The sequence below is a fragment of the Folsomia candida genome, unplaced genomic scaffold, assembly GCF_002217175.1.
Source record: "Folsomia candida strain VU population unplaced genomic scaffold, ASM221717v1 Fcan01_Sc002, whole genome shotgun sequence".
Lineage (NCBI taxonomy): Eukaryota > Metazoa > Arthropoda > Collembola > Entomobryomorpha > Isotomidae > Folsomia > Folsomia candida.
In genome coordinates, this window is record NW_019091194.1 from 1170085 (window position 1) to 1188737 (window position 18653).

Genomic DNA, 18653 nt, shown 5'->3' on the forward strand with positions numbered 1-18653 from the left:
AATATTTTAAAACCTGAAAATCAAGTTCATTACCTTATTCACGAATCCAATAATATAAATCCTCCGTTTTTTTTACTATAATCAATCACTGGACAAGATTACACAATAAAAGATCCACAAATTCTCTTCAAGTCTTCAAATTATCTTTTACTTGAAAAAATCTCAATCTCTCTCCTAAACCCACAGATTTTGCTGTGAAATAATTTCTCTCTATTTATTTATCTTCTCCACCACTGCACACAGAAACAGATTAATTCTCCAGCCAGTCCAGTCCAACACTAATAATAATGAGTGAACGAATGCAAATGTAGTTTAGTTTAGTTGTAGAATTGCTATTGCTATTGCTCGTATTAGGTTGGTTTGTTCGTTGTAAAAGTAGTCTTTAAGGCATCCACATTAACAGAGAGGCACAAAATAGTACGGACCGACCGTCACTACAGTATTGCATTCGTCGTTTAACAGCTACATAAAAGTTGAGCTCAGCTAAAAAAGTTTGGACTCATGATGATGAAGCCTAACCCTTTTTTTAATATTAAGCAGCAGACACAACATAGCACGGTAAGTTACAACATGAATGAAATGAATCAATGTTGCTTGCCGCTTAATAACAACCCACCTAGAAACTTGGGTTGTAATAATAATGATGGATATTATTATTGGGCGATGATGCATTGCCACCAAGTGTGTTCTTCTTCTTACTTACATATACTGTAACACTACTAATAATAATGTGTTGTCGGGAGTCATTTACTACTTAATAAGTTGGCATATGTATGATAGCTTGATGGTTGTATGTACATAGTTCATGTAAGAAATAATTTCCACTTTTCCCGGACTTACAACTCGGTCTTTTCCCCTCGTGGCTGGGTGGGCAGAGAGGAAAGTTGTGTGTGTGGTTTTCGGAGAAAGTTGGCTATTGGATGATTAAAATGATAAGGGTCGAGATAATAATGTTACATTTTATAAATAGTGTTAAATTTATTATTGATCACTTACATGATGTGCTGTACAAGAGAACAATTCAAGGAATTTTGATTAATTATTATGCGTAACTTACTAGAGCGAGTGTATAGGAACACCAACTCGCAAAATGAAAAGTACTTAAAACTAATAATACAGTAAGAAATTGTTTAAATGTGTACAGTTTAAGAAAATGTCGTTTCACTACAGAAAAGGAGTCTTTCTAGAATGGATAGATAAAATAAGTAGGCTTAAAATTTATATTCATCATATATAGACTTTAGAGAGACTACTGGCAGTAATTTTTTTGCACTATTACTGTATTGTATTACGTAATTATTTGTTGGCAGTAGCTCCACGACGTGGACGGCGTTCCGTAACTCCAGAAGGGGCAGTCTTTTGAGATCGTAGAGTTTTTGTTTGAGCAGGTTCACATTTCACTTTTTGAGCGTTTTCTTTAACAATTTTATCGGAAGGCACTGAAAGACTTGAAGCTGATGAACACGATGAGGAGCTTTTTGGTTCTGAATCTTCATCCTCAGGTTCAAATTTTAAAAATGGGACGTGTACGACGGGACAGTCATCAATCAATTCTTCTTTTATTCTTGGTGCCCGTTTTGCAGTTACTTTTAAGATTCCCTTCTTTGGAGGAGGTGGTGCCATATCTAATAAAGGCCCTTCAAACTTAGCAGGAGAATGGCAATTTATTTTGTTGTCCTCTGCTTGAGAGTTTAACTTCTTCTCAATAATGTCCCGTATTTCGGATCCTTTGGAGAAAAATTTGTATTTTTAAAGTGAACAACATTTATGGAGATTTTTGATTATTAGGTAAATAAATTCAATAGCTTACCTTTCACTTTAATGTCACCAGATGACACAAAATACTTGTACAAGGCAGAATATCCCATTTCTAGAGGGAACGATTTTCCAATATAATCTTTTGGATCAATTGTTTCAATTATGAGCTTCGCTTTCTTCATGGCGTTTAAAATCATTTTGATATCAGTCACGGGACATATCATCATCTGCGTCATGAGAGAATCTAATCCAGGACCAACGCAGAATGGAGTGTAAATATTTTCAACCGCTTTCAGCGTCCACTTTTTGCTTGCAATCACTACAAGAGGAACACACATAAGGCTGAGATTATAAATTAGGCGAAAAATGGCCCGCTCATGGTAGAGTTTGGTTGTCTCCAACACAGCCATAGCAGACTTGGCTTTAGGCAAACAGTTTAAATATTTAGCCTGCAAAACAAATATGAATTATTAATTGTATGTTAGCCATGCATTCAGGATAATCTGGGATTATCATCACCAACCTGAGAATGTATAAATTCGAAAGCGATCGGAAGAATTAATGGGTGGCTGCAAACGTAACAAGAACAGGACAAATTATGACGCATCCACTCAGGAAATTGAAACTGTGTGTTGTTAAATTCTGGTCGCAAGTCAGTCTTCATGGCAGCTATAACTTTCTCACTACGGTTTCTGTAATATAAACTCGGGATGTCGAGAGATTTCATGACCCATTTCAAGTCATTCATGCATTCCATTCTTTGCAAGGTTATCGGGAGTTTCATATTGTCCATAATTTTCTGATAGTTGGCAGTATCGCCGTCCTCAATTTCTTCCGGACATATGCTGTTGTTCAAAACTTGGTTGACCGCGTCAATCTTCATTTGAGCGTGCATAAAATTCCTGAAAGAGTTTAAATTTTACTTGGTATTTATATATTACATATTAATTTTCACTATTAACTATAATACCTGGACGTTATGTCGAGAGTTATCATAGGCACGATAAGTCCAAGAGAGCTACAGATTTATAAAAGAAGTGATTATCAATTAGTCATACATAGACCACAATGGTCAAATTAAATTGCCAATTACCGACTAACAAATCCTGCATGCTGCGTAAAATTGACCAAATCACTTATGAAGCATCTCAGTTCTCTAGTCTTTCCTGACTCACGAAGGACCTTCATAGTGTAAGTTCCAACTTCAAAGAGACAGCTCAATAGGAAAAAATTATGAATCAGATCAGTCCATCCTATACCGAACGAAAAAGCATTTGTAATTGAACGTCCGCAGGAGGTTGCTTGATCATATTGATATTACCTGAATTCGTAAAGTCTGGATCTCTACTCATTCCACCGAGGGTTTTAAAGGCCTTTGTCGCAATTCCGGCTGGACTCATTTTCACCAAAGACTGAGGAAATGCAGACAAATCAATTTTGTGCGAAAATTGAATAGTTCGATACCAACAGAGGACGTAGGTTGCTTCTCCCATGAGATGGTGGGTCGCATCAAAGTTATCTTTGGTTTCAAAATATTGGAAGACGTGCAACAAATGGGCGACACCTTGTTCATACTAATACAAATTAAAAAAAAAACATTAAGTAGTATACTCAATTGTATTGAACTGGCCCTCAAAGAATTTAGTTGATATACATGTGTACCTGTCCTAAATTATAGCAAGCAATTGATTTTGCCAAACTTAATCGATAATGGGCAGCTCTATTGTGTTTAATGAGGTCTTGTGAGTCGCACTCAGCGTTCACTTTATCCGCAAGTGTTACTATTTCACAATCGAGATCGGGAATGACTTTTACAATTTCGGAAGCACCTGGAAGGACATCATAAGTTGTTGTAATTCAAAAGATTCGATAAGAAGACTAGTCCCAAGTACAATTAATTATCATGTAAACGACTTACTCAAAATCATGATGCCCTTCTTGTCGTAGATTTTAGCCAATTTATTCACAACGTACCAAGCCTTGGTACCAGTCAAAAGGTCCCCAACAGCAATGAGGAGAGAAGCAGCTAGTCGGCAACTCATCAGAATCACGGATGGACAAAATTCGTTAGAAAATTTCTTGAGAACTAGCTAAATAATTAAAATAGCAAGTCAAAAACCCGATCGTGGTAGGCAAATCTTATCAATTGGAATTAATATTATAACCTCAGACTCAGAAAACCTGAAGAAAATTTCAATTCCATGAACCAAACTGCACACCCAATCTCTTTCATGGTCCAAATTAAGCATGGATAACCCAGAAACGCCTCGAATTTCTTCACCAGTATCTCGATCTTTGAATTTATCTTGATTCTCAGCAACAAACTGTTCCTTCAAGTGAGACATTTCTGCCTAAAAAATCCAAACGAATAATTTTATAGAGTATTTAGTATAAAGAAAGCAAGAAATGCAATACAATAATAATAATAGCCACCTCTGCAAAATATTGATGGGTTTTTAGCAAGCATAAACCACGCCAGATGGAAACCAACCCACTCAAGAAGGCCGTCGAATCTGCATTTCTCTCCCTCTAAAATGTTACAAAAAGTTATATTATAATGTAAAAATAAATCAACAAAGCCAATAAAAAACAAATAGATTACCCTAAAGAAATCATCCGACTCAATTAATTCTACAGCATCATGTACCAATTTTAAGGCATAATCTACATCATCCGGAGTTCCAAAATAATATCCTGAAGCCATCGCCACATATCCCAAAACATTATCAAAATGACAAAAACTTCGTTCAACAAGTGCTTCACCAATCGCCACCATTGCGGATGGAATCCCATGTCTACAACACAATTGTTATTAATCAGTATATTATTAATTTTATTATATCTCTGTCCCTTTTTGAGTTGTAAAAAAACTGACCGTGCGGAGAAATGACTGTTTAATTCCAATCTTAGTACTCTCGAGATCGTTTCTTGGCTTATTGAAATTGGATCACCTTCTTCCAAGAAATCTAAGGAGCATTTATTCTGAAACAAAACAAAATTATAAATTAGAATGATTACTCAACACAAACTTGTGTGATAGACAGACTAGAATTCTTACATATTGTGGATTAATTGTGCACATTTCTTTGTATAGAGTGACCCAATGAGTGCTAATTTCTGTCCATGGAATCTGTTCGAAAAGATCATAGCAAACAGTGGGTCGTTCCCAGTACGTGGGGTCGGTAGCGAGTTCTTGTGATAACCATTTTAGACCTTCTTCCGCCCTCTCTAAGACTCGAAGGCATTCTGCCTTTAATAACGCCAACCATCGAGTATTCATCTAAAAGATAACATCAATACAATTATTGATAAGCACACACAACCACGAATTTATTTATTTACACAACCTTAACATCAGAAACCTGGCTACCGGTCGATTTCCAAACATCATGCGCCAATATTGCTCGATCACACCAACTTAGAGATTCCAAATACATTTTTCGCTTTTGCAGACGAAATCCTATTTGACATGCTAAATAACCTAAGAGAAACACAAATCAATTAAATCCAGCTCTGACTTAAACTATTCGTTGTCAAAAATCTTACTTAAACGAGCATAAAGTTCAGAAATTTTATTATCTCCAATGTCTCCGAGTTTATTGGGTAGGTCGAGAAGGATGTCGAAATTGACAAAACTACGTTGAATAAAGTCCTCACTGACTTCCTTGTCTTTATCTGTGATGACATCTTGAGCAACTTTTAAGAATTGAAACCGAAGAACAGCTTGCTGATTCCACAATTTGACTTGAACTGATTTTGGAACAATAATATTAGCACCTCCCTTTTCAATCTCGGACTGTCTTTTCTCCAGAATATGTAACACGACTGAAATTTCTTCAAGGTCTCCTTTGGACGACGCAGAGATCACTTTTTCCGTCAGTTCGGCATCCTCTCTATAATTTACACGAGTTGTGGTAGGATTTATCTTCTTACTCGGAGCCATCTGGAACTGGTTAAAAAATATTAAAGAACAAGTTATATTTTTACATATTTTCTGAAATCTTACCCGTAATGTTGTATGGGAGTTTGGAGATAATATTGGTGGTATTTTCTAAAAATATAGGTGATGTTCTGCTTACTTTCTGATGGATGCGTAATAAATTTTTAGAAGTTTTCTGAAATCTTACCACGAGTATTTTTAATAGCTTCTAAAATTTTGTCTACAAATTCCTTCAAGTCGTCCTTGGTGAGTGGCTGTGTGTCCGCTGTACAAATAAACAGTTTTTTTACATGGAACCTAATGATGGCCGCCTTTTAGCCCGAGATGAGCCCGAGTCAGGGCCTGTGTACCCGTCACGTCTGTCTGTCTTGCGATAACTGTCGTAAAACTAATCCGATCGACTTTAAATTGTGCACATATGTAGTATGGGTCAAATGCAATGAGGAGTTAAGTTGGGCGATGGGGGTCATATAGGTGGGTGGGGTACTATGCACTAAAATTTCAAAATTGTAGTAGAAAGTCCAAATTTGGTACATATGTTGCTAATGGCTCCTAACAGAAAAAAATAAGGGGTGACCCATACTGATTTTTCGAAATCGTCATATCGAGCTGAAATTTTGTAGAGAGGTTGCTTATGCGGGTCCTGATGAAAGAATATGATGAAATTGGTAAATTTTTATGTGGTGACCCATACCGATTTTCAGAAATTGCTTTAAAAAAATGAAATCCGGCACTATGATACTTAAAGGCTCCTCATGAAACAATACGAAGTTAAAAGTGACCAAAGTGCAACCAGGAGTGGAGGGTGACCAATACCGTTTTTAAAAGTTGCTAATTTCATCTAAAATTGGGTATGTAGGCTAAAAACCACTTCTGGATTTGGAAGTTAAAGAACCCTCTGGTCCTGGTAGATAAGGGGATTTGTAAATACTTCAAAAATTTGGTGCCACGTAATAGAAAATATCCAACAAACATTTACCCATTCACAGTGCGAATTTCACACTAAAGAGCTTCGTAATATTATGTCGGTCAAGTCAGAGAAAAATTAAGAATTGGCCTGACTCGGGCTATATCAAGTCTGCACTGTAGGTTTATTATTTGACTTCAAACTAATTGCTTAACATAAACTCAATATAAATATACTTCATACTTACTTAATTCACGTTCACGGTAGATAATAAATAACGTGTATATGGTAGTCCCAAAGCCCCAAATAATTAAACACAACGAAACAATATAGCTTATGATGCGCCACCAATCTCGCCTTGTGTTTGTATTGTTAGCGGAACTTGAGTTTCTTATCAAGTTGGCATTTTTATCCATTATTTAAATGAATAATTAAATCTAACAAACTTGTAACGATCGCTGCTTTGCCTGCATAATATGTAAACAAAATCGCCCTCCGTCCGCCAAAATTATGGGGTCAGGTGAGATTGCTGGCTAAATCCTGACCGAAATTGCCTCTGTTTTTAAATGCTACGCTTTCTCAAAAAGAGACGTTGACGTTGATCTGATCCTCAAAAAAGCAGTTATATTGCAAAGTTAATTAATTATTAACTACACTACACGTTAAAAATTGATCACAATTTTTGAATTCTTTGTGGGTCTTTGAAGCAAATAGGTAAGTTTTTGAAGAAATAGGAGTCTGCCAAACTTGTTAAGTTGGACGTTCACGTTAAGAGTTAGTAAGCTAATTAATTGTTCGTTAATTACAGAAACTTTTACGGTTTGATCGTTATTTTTTGGGTCATCAAAGAATCATCAGAATGAATTACGATCCAACCTCCAAGAAGATGACGCCCCATATGTCGATGCAGGTCGGAATGGGTTCTGGCGACGGGACTGGAGGTGATATGATGATGATTAAGAAACCCAATACGCTGCCAACATGGGGAAATACAACCACAATGAACTTAAACCCCTTGATTCACACAAATATAGAAAGTTCGCCATATTATACAGGAAGACTTTCGGAACTTAAAACTTATCATGAATTAGTTGACGAGATTTATTACAAGGTGAAACATTTAGAGCCGTGGGAGAAGGTAAGAGGAAAATAGAATAAACTGAATATAAATGCAAGGAATTAATGAAATTATGCCTGTCAGGGATCACGAAATGCTGGTGGACGTCGTCAAACTGGGATGTGTGGCGGTGTTCGTGGCGTTGGTGTTGGGGGCATAATTTCTTCCGCCTTCTGCATTCTTTTCCGTCTTTATGCCGTACGGCTCACGAGGAAACAATTGTATGGTCTTCTCAATCACGTAGATTCGCCACACATTCGAGGAATTGGCTTTTTATACGTAAGGTACGTTTAATTGCACAATTGCTTGACATTTAGTTGTGCCTAGTTAGTTCCCCTAAAATACATCCCTCCTTAGATACTAAATATCAAGCAATCGTTGTTTAATTGGGTGACCCACTTCTAATCTTTGCCAAGAACTATGATTAATAATATCATTTTATTTGTATCTAGGTTTTCACAACCACCCACCGATTTTTGGGAATGGTTTGAACCCTATATCGATGACCCTGAAGAAGTTGACGCTCGTGCGGGAGGTGGACAAATTATGACAATTGGGGAAATTGTGCGTCATTTGATCACCCGACAGGATTGGTTTTCCACCCTCTTTCCCCGAATTCCTGTCCCAATCCAAATTCAGATTGATAAGAAACTTGCCGCATTGCGACATGCGACATCAGTCGATCCCACGCCAAAACCTAGTGTGGCGAATTTTGTTGATCAGTCATCCTCCTCCGGGGGTGGATATAATAGATATGAAGAGTCCACTTCGAGGTGAGTATAGAATGAACGACCGAAATTTAAAGGAGGCATACTCTGATTATAAAAAGTGACGTGAGCAACAAAAGTAATTATTTTTTGATTTTCTGAATTAATTAACAAAAATTGATTATTGTGAGGTATTTAGTATCATTCCAACAAAAAATGCTTAATCAATTCTTTACTGTATTCAGTGCAATGCAAATTATTTGTCAAGTGGGTGGATAAAAATGCCCAACACCATATTCTCTCTCTCTCTCTAATGGGTCGGGGTCGATTACGTCGACGAGAGAGATGGCCCAAGAAGGAGAAATACTATCTATATCGAGTAAAAACCACTCAGCAGACGTAGAACGCCAATTTTTATGAATAATTCGAGGTAATCTAATTCTGCTCGTTGTTTTTACTCTCTCTTAGATACAGGGATAATAGAGACTCGCCTCCAGAAAGAAGCCGTGGTGGTAGAGAAGGTGGAAATTCTTCTTCCAGCTCGTCAGGAAGACGGCACCGATCTCGGTCACGATCACGATCTCGTTCATCGGACGATAGGAAACACAGTAAACGCCGAAGTTCGCGTTCACGATCTCCGAAACGAAAGAGGGATCGCGATGAGAGGAGAAGGTCACGATCTAGGTCTAGGTCACAAGACAAGAATCGTCATCGGCATAACGATCGTCGCTGAATGGTTAAGGTACAAGATGACGATAAAATATGCTTCGCAAGATGAAGACGGTGTTTTGAAGTCAAATAATAAATAAGAAGATGCAAGTATGTCGCCGTTATTCTTCGCGTGTGAATATACAATATATTAATCTATGATTATTTGTTTTCGAGAATTTTTCAAATTTGTATTGTTAAAAAATTATTAGCAATTCCATTCTCGAATTTCAAAATTATGTACAAGTGCTATTTTATTAGCTCATTTGTTTCTTACATTACACGTTTTGTTCAAAAGCAAAATACATAAATATTTGTTAAGTTTAATTCGTTATTGACGTTGGGTCTATTTATTGAAAATTGGCGTGGCGAACATGAATACATATTATTAGTTAGTTGTACATAGCTGTATTATTATTATATTTCGTACGTTTTAGCTTAGCGTATACCTGTCATTATCTAATTCATTATCTAGGAAATGGTTAGTTCATTTGATCATTTTGCTCAGACTTTAAAAAGAATCACAATTTTATGCTTTTTTCTCCGCTTCAAACAAAACCCTTCCGGCTTGACGGTTTGCAAGTTCCCTTGAAAGAACATCTTTTGAATTCCACACCCCTCGAACAATGTTGACCGGAATTTTGAGCTGCTCCCCGAGACGAGTCGCAGTGTCGCTTACTTTAGTCTTCATCACGTCGATAATGAAGTCGCACGTGGAGCTTGATAAGTTGAAGGTGTTGCCGGACGTGGGCTCTTCGAGCAAGGGAATGAGGCTGACTCCTCTGGGAAGGCTACGACGATCACCCACCGATCCTGGCGATGAGCTATCACTCGTCCACTCCTCCGATAACGACGAAAACGAGGTCGAAGAATCCATTGAGTTTTGACTTGAAATTTGGGGAAAGAATTTGTCCAACTCTTGTTCGAACTGGGCGTCCAGCTTCCTCCTCTTGTTGCTGGCAATTCCTGAACAAAAATGATGTCATTAAAGTATTTTCCTAACTCTAAATTAGAATTTCTAATTCAACAATTAATTAATTAATAAAATTACAATTACCTGAAGTGGATGTACTGCTAAGCAGTGCTGTTGAAACGCTACTGCTCCCGCTTCCGACATCACTGCCCAAGAGTTGGTTTCCTCTATCTGAATCGACGATTTCATGAGTGCTCTGAACATCGGGGTCCAAGTCGACTGAAGCTGGGATGGTAGCGGTTTGAGGTAGACGAGGAGGAGAAGGGAGCGATGCTACCAAGACGCTGGTGCTAGGATCACCTACTTCAATAACTTGTCCATTTTTGCGGACAACTCCCCCTTTTCGCATCCCTGAGACTAACCTGCGACGAGTCATGTTCTTGTTTGTTACACGACCTGATTTCACTCTGCAAACAAGTAAAATTTTTAAAAACTGTCAATACCTACAAGAAATTAGGATTAGTTAGAGTCCTAATGTTTGTCTGTTGCTCGCTCGAATTTAAAGTTTCAGCAAAAAGTTACGACATTCGTAAAACACAAATAATAAAGTTCTACCTAAGTTTTGCTGATAGATTTTTAAAAATTTTGTGACAACTTTTTGAAAAATAAATTTCCAAACAAACAATTTTGTATGACACGTACCTGCCAAAAAACCTGGAGGGAGAGAGCATTATGTGAAGGGCAAAGAAACTGACAATTCGACTGCTGAGAAGTGAGTGAGCAAAGAACTGAGGTTGTCTCGAATTTAGAGACCTCCAGGCAAGCCAAGCCAAGCCAAGCCAAGCCAATGTATGGTTCCAGTTTATTTTAGGTTTTTGAACTGATAAGAGACACTAAGAAAATGGTAATCAAATTCTGAACACCTGCTCACGTTTTAAGGAACTGAATGCATGCAAACAACAATCATGAGATTTTTGTAAAATTTAGTTGAACATAGCATTAAAATATCAGCATTAAGATAATAGCATCATCAATTTATATGAAAATCATCCGAACCGAGTTGATTATCTTTCATAAAGGATGTATCATAAATTAAGTAGTAATCTTATCCAGGTTTATCAATTTAACCCGTAGTAACAGTAATTCAAACACGATAACAAAATCATAAACCCAGGATGAATCAATTCGTTTCCTCTTAGGGTGCGGCCGTAACTCAGTCAACGAATAAATTTTTAATTATTTGCTAATTTGGTGGATTTTGCCAAGCACTGACCATGAAGCCCGAGTCAGGGGAGTAGTAGTTAACGATAAATTCGATATCAAGTGCACTACATATTTTATTGTATTCTGATTATTCTGAGGATGAATTGGACCATTTACTCTCGACGAAAATTTTTTAAAATTATTTTCCTGTTTTTAATTGATGACTAATTACTCTATTTTGCATAAAAATATTTTTACGTACACATTTTTATTTATTATTCTTTCGAGATTCGAGGCAACGTGTTAACATTTTTACCAAAATCTGTACGTGCTTCAGTTTTAGGCCTTTTAAGGCCGTGAGCGAGAATTTCCATTTTTGCGTGACATTTTTCTCGCGATGGAGATAAATATAGATTCTCGCTTACGGATTCCATCAGAATTAAACTTAAAATGCGTGGGCATGAAGTGTTTTTTTCGCTTTTGACCGGACCAATTTTAAATTGTTCACACAAGGAAATTAGTGTAAGTCTTCAGTTGGACAAAAATCAGCCGAAGTCAAGATTTCTTTAAATAGCGCTGTAAATTTTTCCAATTTTGACCCGACTTCAAAAATGAAAGAACCTTTCTGCACACAATTACATTGTGCAAAAGAAAAATCATCTTTTCAAAACCTTTTAATTTTTCAAAAATTTCTGGTTTGTTACATTTTTCAAAATTTTGAAAATTGATCATAATTTAAAAATTTGTGCGAGGGAAAAACACGTCACGCCCACAAATTTTAAGCTTAAACAAAATTATGTATGATGGAATATGAGAATCTGTACTTTCCTCCCTCCCCTCGTGAGAAAAATTTCACGGTAAAAATGAAAATTCTCGCTGACTTAGTCAAAATTTCTTTTAAACTGAGTATTATGAAAAATCCTGAAACACGTTTTTAATGATTTATCTAATGCTACATAATTTTCGTGGTTTCGTCAAAATCGGAGCGAGACCGCTGGCATTGTTAGTTAAATGACCCCCACTGACCAACCACTTGACCAATCATGCCCAACGTAGATTGGATATCTAGCATTGGAATACTGATTTCTCAAAATCGTCATATCGAGCTGAAATGTTGCTTACGTGACTTATCCTTAATGGAAGAATATGGAATGAAATTGGTAAATTTTTTATCTGGAGCGACTCTATGGGGTGACGGGTGACCCATCCAAATTGCTGTAAAAACATGAAATCCGGCATGGTGATACTTAATGGCTTCTTATGAATGAATATAAAGTTAAAAGTGCAACCAGAGTGACCCTGGAGGCTGACCCATACCGTTTTGAAACGTTATTATTTCATCTGAAATTTGATATGGGGATAAAAACCACTTCTGGATAGCACACCCAGCTTTGGAAGTTCAAGATGTTAAAGATTTTTATGCCAAATAATAGAAAATCTAACAAACATTTAGCTATCCACAACAAGGAGTTTGGTAATATTATGTCGGTCAATTCGGAGAAAAATTTAGAACTCTGACTCAATGGACTCTGTCCCTGACTCGGCTATATGGAGTCTTCCTGCACGCACTGTAGATTTTTATTTTGTATTTTAATTTATTATTTAATTTCTACGTTCTAATGTGCCGCACAAGCAGTTTACGTAAAAGTATGAATTTGTGGAATTTATGTACAGACAGACAGACAGACACATGGATACACAAGGCTGGATATTATAATCCAGCTTTTCAAAAAATGAAAATTTCCATTTTTTCCGAGTTACGGCCGAACCCAGAAACACCGGCGTAGCCGTTAGTGATTGAAGAATCCTGTCATAAACCAGCAAAATTTAAAAATCAAATCGAACCAATTAAAAATTTTGCACATTTAAATTATGAAAATGCCATTTTTAACGCAAACACACAGTCAAACATAATTATAATAATCATGCTATTGAACCAAACTATATATAAAACCTAAATTCAAAATCAATCATTTTATACGATGCGATGGTTTCGCCTCAGTGCGATCCTCTGTGTATCGATCACGGTCTTGATGGCAGTGACCTTCGCCGCAGTGATCGTTTCGATGTGTACAAACGCCTCCCACACAAAGGCCATGGATTCGGACCCATATTACAACGGCACCCTGGGCATCTACATTATCATAATTATCGTCCAAGTCTGCTTCATCTCGTCCTCCTTCCTCGCCTACTACGTCTCCTTTATCAACTGGCGAAACAACTATCAAATGGATCACTCCGTTCGTCGAAAGTTCATCATGGTATAATTCTATTTTTTCATATAAAAACCTCAAATTTGTCCTAAATTGTCTCGTAATTTAGTGGATGTTCATGTGGAGCGTGTTTGCCTTGCTTGACTTGGGCGTCGCTATTTTCGCCATCGTCAGAGGAAAAGAACCGCAAGAAGAGATGGCCTCCTTGTACGAGACTTTCTCCAAGTATAATCAGGATACAAAATTTGTAGGGCATTTTGAACGGTATCAACGCGAGGTAAGAGCATCAACTCATAACTTTAAATCATGCTGATATTTAATTTTCATCAAAAATAGAACGGCTGTTGCGGTGTGTACGGTCCGGATGATTGGCTCATGGTACAACTTCGATCCGGAATGGGGGGTGGTGGTGGAGGGGGAGGATTTCAAAGTCTTGACTATGGATTTCGGCAAAACCCCTCCACCGGAAAGTGTCACCTCACCCCGCCCACAATTCCGATGGGGTGTGGTCGCAAAATACTGGAAGAGCTCCACATCCAATTGGCAACTTATGCCGGACTGATGATCCTGCAAACTCTGGCGGCTCTAGCGGCCGCGTGTTTTGCGGGGTACTCTTTTTTCTACTGGTTGGAGAAGGAAGTGATCGTAATTCCGGAGGACGAGGTGTCCAATCTGATCGTTCTGGAGCCTGAGAGCAGTACGTCGGTTGTGACGGGGGCGTCGGGGTATTATGGTGAGGGTCCAAATTCTGGGTCTGGCTTCTACCCGGGGGGAGGAGGTGGAGGAGAGTATCTTCAAGGCGGGTCGAGAGGTCCGTCTTACATGGGTGGTGGTGGGAGTGGATCGAGGGGTCCGTCCTACATGGGAGGAGGTAGTGGCAGTGGAAGTTATCGGACGCCGACAAATATGCCGACGGGATATTATCCAGGACTAGTGGCGAGTAATGGGACGCAAAAGACGGCAGGGGGAAGTGGAGGGGGTGGGGCGAGTGGGATGGGTGGCGTTGGTGTTGGTGTTCCTCCGGGGACGATGCAAACGATAAATGGCGTCCCACCTCCGCCAGGATCGGGTCAGATGGGACTGGCCGGAGTGCCAACGACGGCAGGTAATGAAGCTAATCAAGTAGGTAGTAATTTTCAGGATTGAGTATTCTACAACATTTTACATCTAAAAGTACGAAATCAATCAAAGTTGTGAACCTTACCGCGCCAGACAGACAGCAAAATTATTGATAAGATCATCATCACTAAGGTCACATCTCATGAAATACATACAGGGTGGTTAAAATGTCACGCCACAATGGAAAATTTTTCAATGGGAAAAGTCCCAAAATCTCCATTAGTTACAAGATTTGGGATTGAGATTTTTATAAATTATTATCAAAACTGATGACAAAATTCTTAAAATGTTGCATTTTAGAGACAAAATTTCGGTAACTAATGGAAATTTGTGGATTTTTCCCATCGAAAAATTTTCCATTATAGCGTGACATTTTAACCACCCTGTAGTTATAAAGTTCTGCACAATATTTCGCCCTGCTTTTCCATCATTTCAATTTATTTTGTTTTCTGCGTCGTACTAAACTTATGCTAAATTCCAATTAAAATGACACTGCAACTCAATGATGTTGACAACTAATCGTAATCTGTGGATAAGACAATAAAATATTATGTCGGAGGCCCCTTCAAATCCAACCCCACCCTCGAAATCGAAACAAAGTAAATGGAGTTATCGAACCAATCGAGCCAGTGTTGCGAGGGCACGCTATGCCAGCGGTAAAATTTGCATACACGAATCTAGAATATTTCATGCTTTGTTCCCTTCGGAAATATAAATATTTTGTCGAAATAAAGAAAATAATATTTTGTCTCATATCGATCTACTGATTTCATATTGACCTTAACGTATATTCAGGTGGCGTCCCGGGCGGCAGCGGCGGTCCTCCACGTGACGCCACATTAGCCATGCTATCCGCTGCAGGTCCTTTCGACGCTGGATCACGGTACCCCCCAAAAATATTCTAACAACTAAAACTCGTTATTAATTAAAATTGTTCAATTAATCAGACCGATGGGTGCGTCGAATCGCATCGGTTCTGGATCAAGTCGCAACACGTACAACTACCAAGCCCCACCCGGAGCCCAGCAGTCGATGCGAGTCTCTCGTCGAACCATGATGCGAGGAGCATCCGGTGGGGGTCCTCCTCCCCCCATGGTCGTATCCAAACCCCATTCAGCCAACCATATGCTTCACGCTCAGGAAAGAGCACTGGGAGGCAAAATACTCGGCGAGATGCACGTCGACCATAAGAAGGACCCCGATAATGTGGGCAACATTGCAGACGAGGCGATGGGAAAGCATGGTCACAGAGCACACCACGCCACCGTGGCGATCGTTCGGAATAAGAAGCCTCCCAAACCGAAAAAACTGTTTGCCGACTCGTTTGGATCAGGTTGGTCAAGCTTAAATTTAGATTGAGGATGATGACATGACATAACTTTAGAATTGGTTCAATTTAATCAGAAGACCCTGACCCCTGACCTCCAACTTACGTGTGACTTACGATATTGGCAGTCTTACTCTACACCACCATTCAACCTTTAAATTGTTTTGGTAAACTGAAATTTTTGTAAGAAAATGAGACGGAAGACGAATAATAAATATTATGGGCGTTTGCCAGTCATACACAAAAATAATTCAACCTGTTTTTAAAATTATGTATTATTACATCGGAGAATTAATGGCTTCAATGTTGTAAGTCGCATGTAAGTTGGAAATTTAAATATAAATTCATTTCAATTTCAAGTTAAAGAAATTCTATTGTGCATTCTAATTCCAATTTTTGTCATTCGCAGGATCTGGTCATCACGGTCAGGTATTAAAGTTGAAATAATAACAACACAAATGATTGAAATTAATGAAATTAATGGTCTTTAACAGACTGGTCATTTGGCCGAGGACATTGCAGAAATGACTGGAAATCCGGACATAATCCGGCACAAAGTTGATGACGTCGTTCTCCCAGTGGAGCACGGTGGGGGTGGTCAGATCCCTCGAGGTGGATACTTGAAGGCCCTCACAGCCCGAAGGAAGGAAGAGGAGTTGATTGAAGAGCAGGCAAAACGAGGCCGCGGAGGTACAGGATCTGTTTCTGGGATGGACGCGCAAAATATTTTGTCCAGTTTTCTAGAACCGGTGGCCGTGGCGCATGCAAATAATCACTCGTTGGAGCAGGAAGCCACTCCCTTGATACAAGCACACACTCCAAGTGGGGTAATAGTTCCGGTGATAGGGTCACATCAGGATGCCCACTATTTAAATCCGGAGGCCGGATCACATGAAAAGGCGCACTATTTACACAATAGCGGAGAACATCAACAAGCGCATTATTTGGGGGCAGGGTCACATCAGAATGCTCACTATTTGGGGGCTGGATCTCATGAAAATGCTCACTACTTGGGTGCAGGGTCACACCAAAAAGCTCACTATCTTAACCCAGGGTCACACCAGAATGCTCACTATTTGGGGGCTGGATCCCATGAAAATGCTCACTACTTGGGTGCAGGGTCCCATCAGAATGCGCACTATCTCAACGCCGGGTCACGTACCGGTTCCCATCAGCATGCCCACTATTTGAATGACGGTGGCGGTGGTACTAGGAAAGGGTCACATCAAAATGCCCACTACTTAAACCATGGCTCCCATCAGCATGCCCACTATTTAGAGAATGGCGAAAAAGGTCAACACCAACACGCTCACTATATCAACGGCACAGAGGCAGGTCACCACGGGAATGCGCACTACCTCAATGCAGGGTCGCATCAAAACGCTCACTATCTCAACGGGGAAAAAGGTCAACATCAGCACGCCCACTATATTAATGACCCCGAGCGAGGTCAACACCAACATGCCCATTATATTAATGACCCCGAGCGAGGTCAACACCAACATGCCCATTATATTAATGACCCCGAGCGAGGTCAACACCAACATGCCCATTATATTAATGACCCCGAACGAGGTCAACACCAGCACGCCCACTATATTGATGACACCGAGCGGGGTCAACATCAACACGCCCACTATATTAATGACCCCGAGCGAGGTCAACACGAGCACACCCACTACGTTAACGACCCCGAGCGAGGTCAACACGAGCACACCCACTACATAAACGGCGAAACCGAAACTCAGGGTCACAGTCATGACAGAGGTCAGCACGAAAATGCCCACTACATAAATCAGGAAGCTCACCACGAACGGGGTCAGCACGGCCACGCCCATTACCTTGAGCGAGGTCAGAATGCCCATAAGCATCAAAAAAACAATACTCGAGGGTCTCATCAGAATGCGCACTATCTCAACGACGAGGGTCGTCATCGCCACGAGCATGAACGAGGTCAACACGAGCACACCCATTACCTCGGAAGTCAGGGTACGAGTCGACATAACAATTCTAAAACCGGCAGAGGTCATAAAGGTCAACATGAGAATGCCCACTATATTGAGAAAGTACGAGAAACAGAACAAGGCAGGTCACGATCACGGCATAATAATTCCGCCGGTGGGGGAATCCCGTCCGGTACGACGCGAACTATTCGGACCGGTTTTCTCGGAGGGCCGCACGGAACAAATGAAATATTCAATCATGAAATGCACGGAACTCGCAAGGGGAACGAGTTTGATCGTGCCACAAACAAATGGTCCGTCCGAACTGTGGTCCTTTTCAAAAATCCTAACCCATTTGGAGACGAAGATGACTAGTAGCAAATTGAAGAAGAAGGTCTTAAATTAATTTAAAATGATTCAGAATAGCTTAATTTCCAAATGTCAAATTTTAAATCAGCAACAAAATAAATGTGATTATTTATGCGATCATGTATGAAATGGAAAAACTCTAGTATGCCACCCGTGGGTGCCGTATTGGGTCATACGATATATCATTTTCTTAAGTTCGACGAGCTGAACCATAATATCCAAACCATTTAGTGCGGAAATGACCCATTCAAAAGTTATAAAGGTCAAAGCTTTAAAATTTTATTGAATTTTGGACGCTTCAGAGAATGACTGATATAATTTTGAGAAAAATCATTTTACATTCTGGCCAAAAATGTCGCATTTCATACTCTCACTCGCACTCTCAGACTCATAAATACATATCTGTATGAACTGTATGTACGTAAACAT

General features: G+C 39.3%; 5 protein-coding genes across 8 annotated transcripts in view; 2 read left to right on the forward strand and 3 right to left on the reverse strand.

Moving 5' to 3' along the window:
- The window catches only part of LOC110843939 (beta-arrestin-1), a 30071-nt gene extending 29345 nt beyond the window's left edge, over positions 1–726 (reverse strand). The window contains exon 1 of one of the 2 annotated variants that reach the window (XM_022090005.2): positions 34–726. The gene's annotated coding sequence lies outside the window, so the exon portion shown is untranslated. The remainder of the gene's footprint in view (positions 1–33) is intronic. The other variant, XM_022090006.2, reaches the window with a different exon arrangement.
- A 227-nt stretch (positions 727–953) lies between these two features.
- LOC110844618 lies at positions 954–7070 on the reverse strand. Its single transcript, XM_035847450.1, has 18 exons — positions 6853–7070; positions 5886–5963; positions 5765–5809; positions 5305–5707; positions 5106–5239; positions 4817–5038; positions 4634–4740; positions 4361–4553; positions 4192–4287; positions 3924–4109; positions 3677–3848; positions 3421–3587; positions 3080–3332; positions 2852–3011; positions 2729–2776; positions 2282–2660; positions 1811–2207; positions 954–1727 (listed from the first exon to the last, which is right to left on the reverse strand). Exons 4-18 carry the CDS (start codon positions 5699–5701, stop codon positions 1297–1299), a joined length of 3342 nt encoding a protein of 1113 aa, XP_035703343.1. The 5' UTR covers positions 5702–5707; positions 5765–5809; positions 5886–5963; positions 6853–7070; the 3' UTR covers positions 954–1296.
- Positions 7071–7169: 99 nt separating this feature from the next.
- Positions 7170–9464, forward strand: LOC110844825 (pre-mRNA-splicing factor 38B). 3 transcript variants are annotated; one of them, XR_002547462.2, is made up of 6 exons: positions 7170–7319; positions 7414–7743; positions 7807–8006; positions 8175–8495; positions 8675–8808; positions 8898–9029. XR_002547462.2 is itself a non-coding variant. In XM_035847451.1 (5 exons), exons 2-5 carry the CDS (start codon positions 7465–7467, stop codon positions 8706–8708), a joined length of 834 nt encoding a protein of 277 aa, XP_035703344.1. In that variant the 5' UTR covers positions 7170–7319; positions 7414–7464; the 3' UTR covers positions 8709–9029. The 3 variants fall into 3 exon arrangements, 2 of the variants coding, with proteins under 2 accessions (XP_035703344.1, XP_021946815.1); XM_035847451.1 differs by having other exon boundaries at positions 8675–9029; XM_022091123.2 differs by lacking the exon at positions 8675–8808 and having other exon boundaries at positions 7173–7319; positions 8898–9464.
- On the reverse strand, positions 9287–11322 carry LOC110844826. The gene is made up of 3 exons (XM_022091124.2): positions 10753–11322; positions 10195–10517; positions 9287–10103 (listed from the first exon to the last, which is right to left on the reverse strand). Exons 1-3 carry the CDS (start codon positions 10779–10781, stop codon positions 9667–9669), a joined length of 789 nt encoding a protein of 262 aa, XP_021946816.1. The 5' UTR covers positions 10782–11322; the 3' UTR covers positions 9287–9666.
- An 80-nt stretch (positions 11323–11402) lies between these two features.
- LOC110845344 (filaggrin-2) lies at positions 11403–18618 on the forward strand. The gene is made up of 7 exons (XM_035847449.1): positions 11403–13514; positions 13576–13743; positions 13803–14571; positions 15381–15468; positions 15533–15918; positions 16322–16341; positions 16407–18618. The coding sequence occupies exons 1-7, from the start codon at positions 13236–13238 to the stop codon at positions 18228–18230; spliced, it is 3534 nt and encodes a 1177-aa protein (XP_035703342.1). The 5' UTR covers positions 11403–13235; the 3' UTR covers positions 18231–18618.
- The last annotated feature ends 35 nt before the right edge of the window (positions 18619–18653 follow it).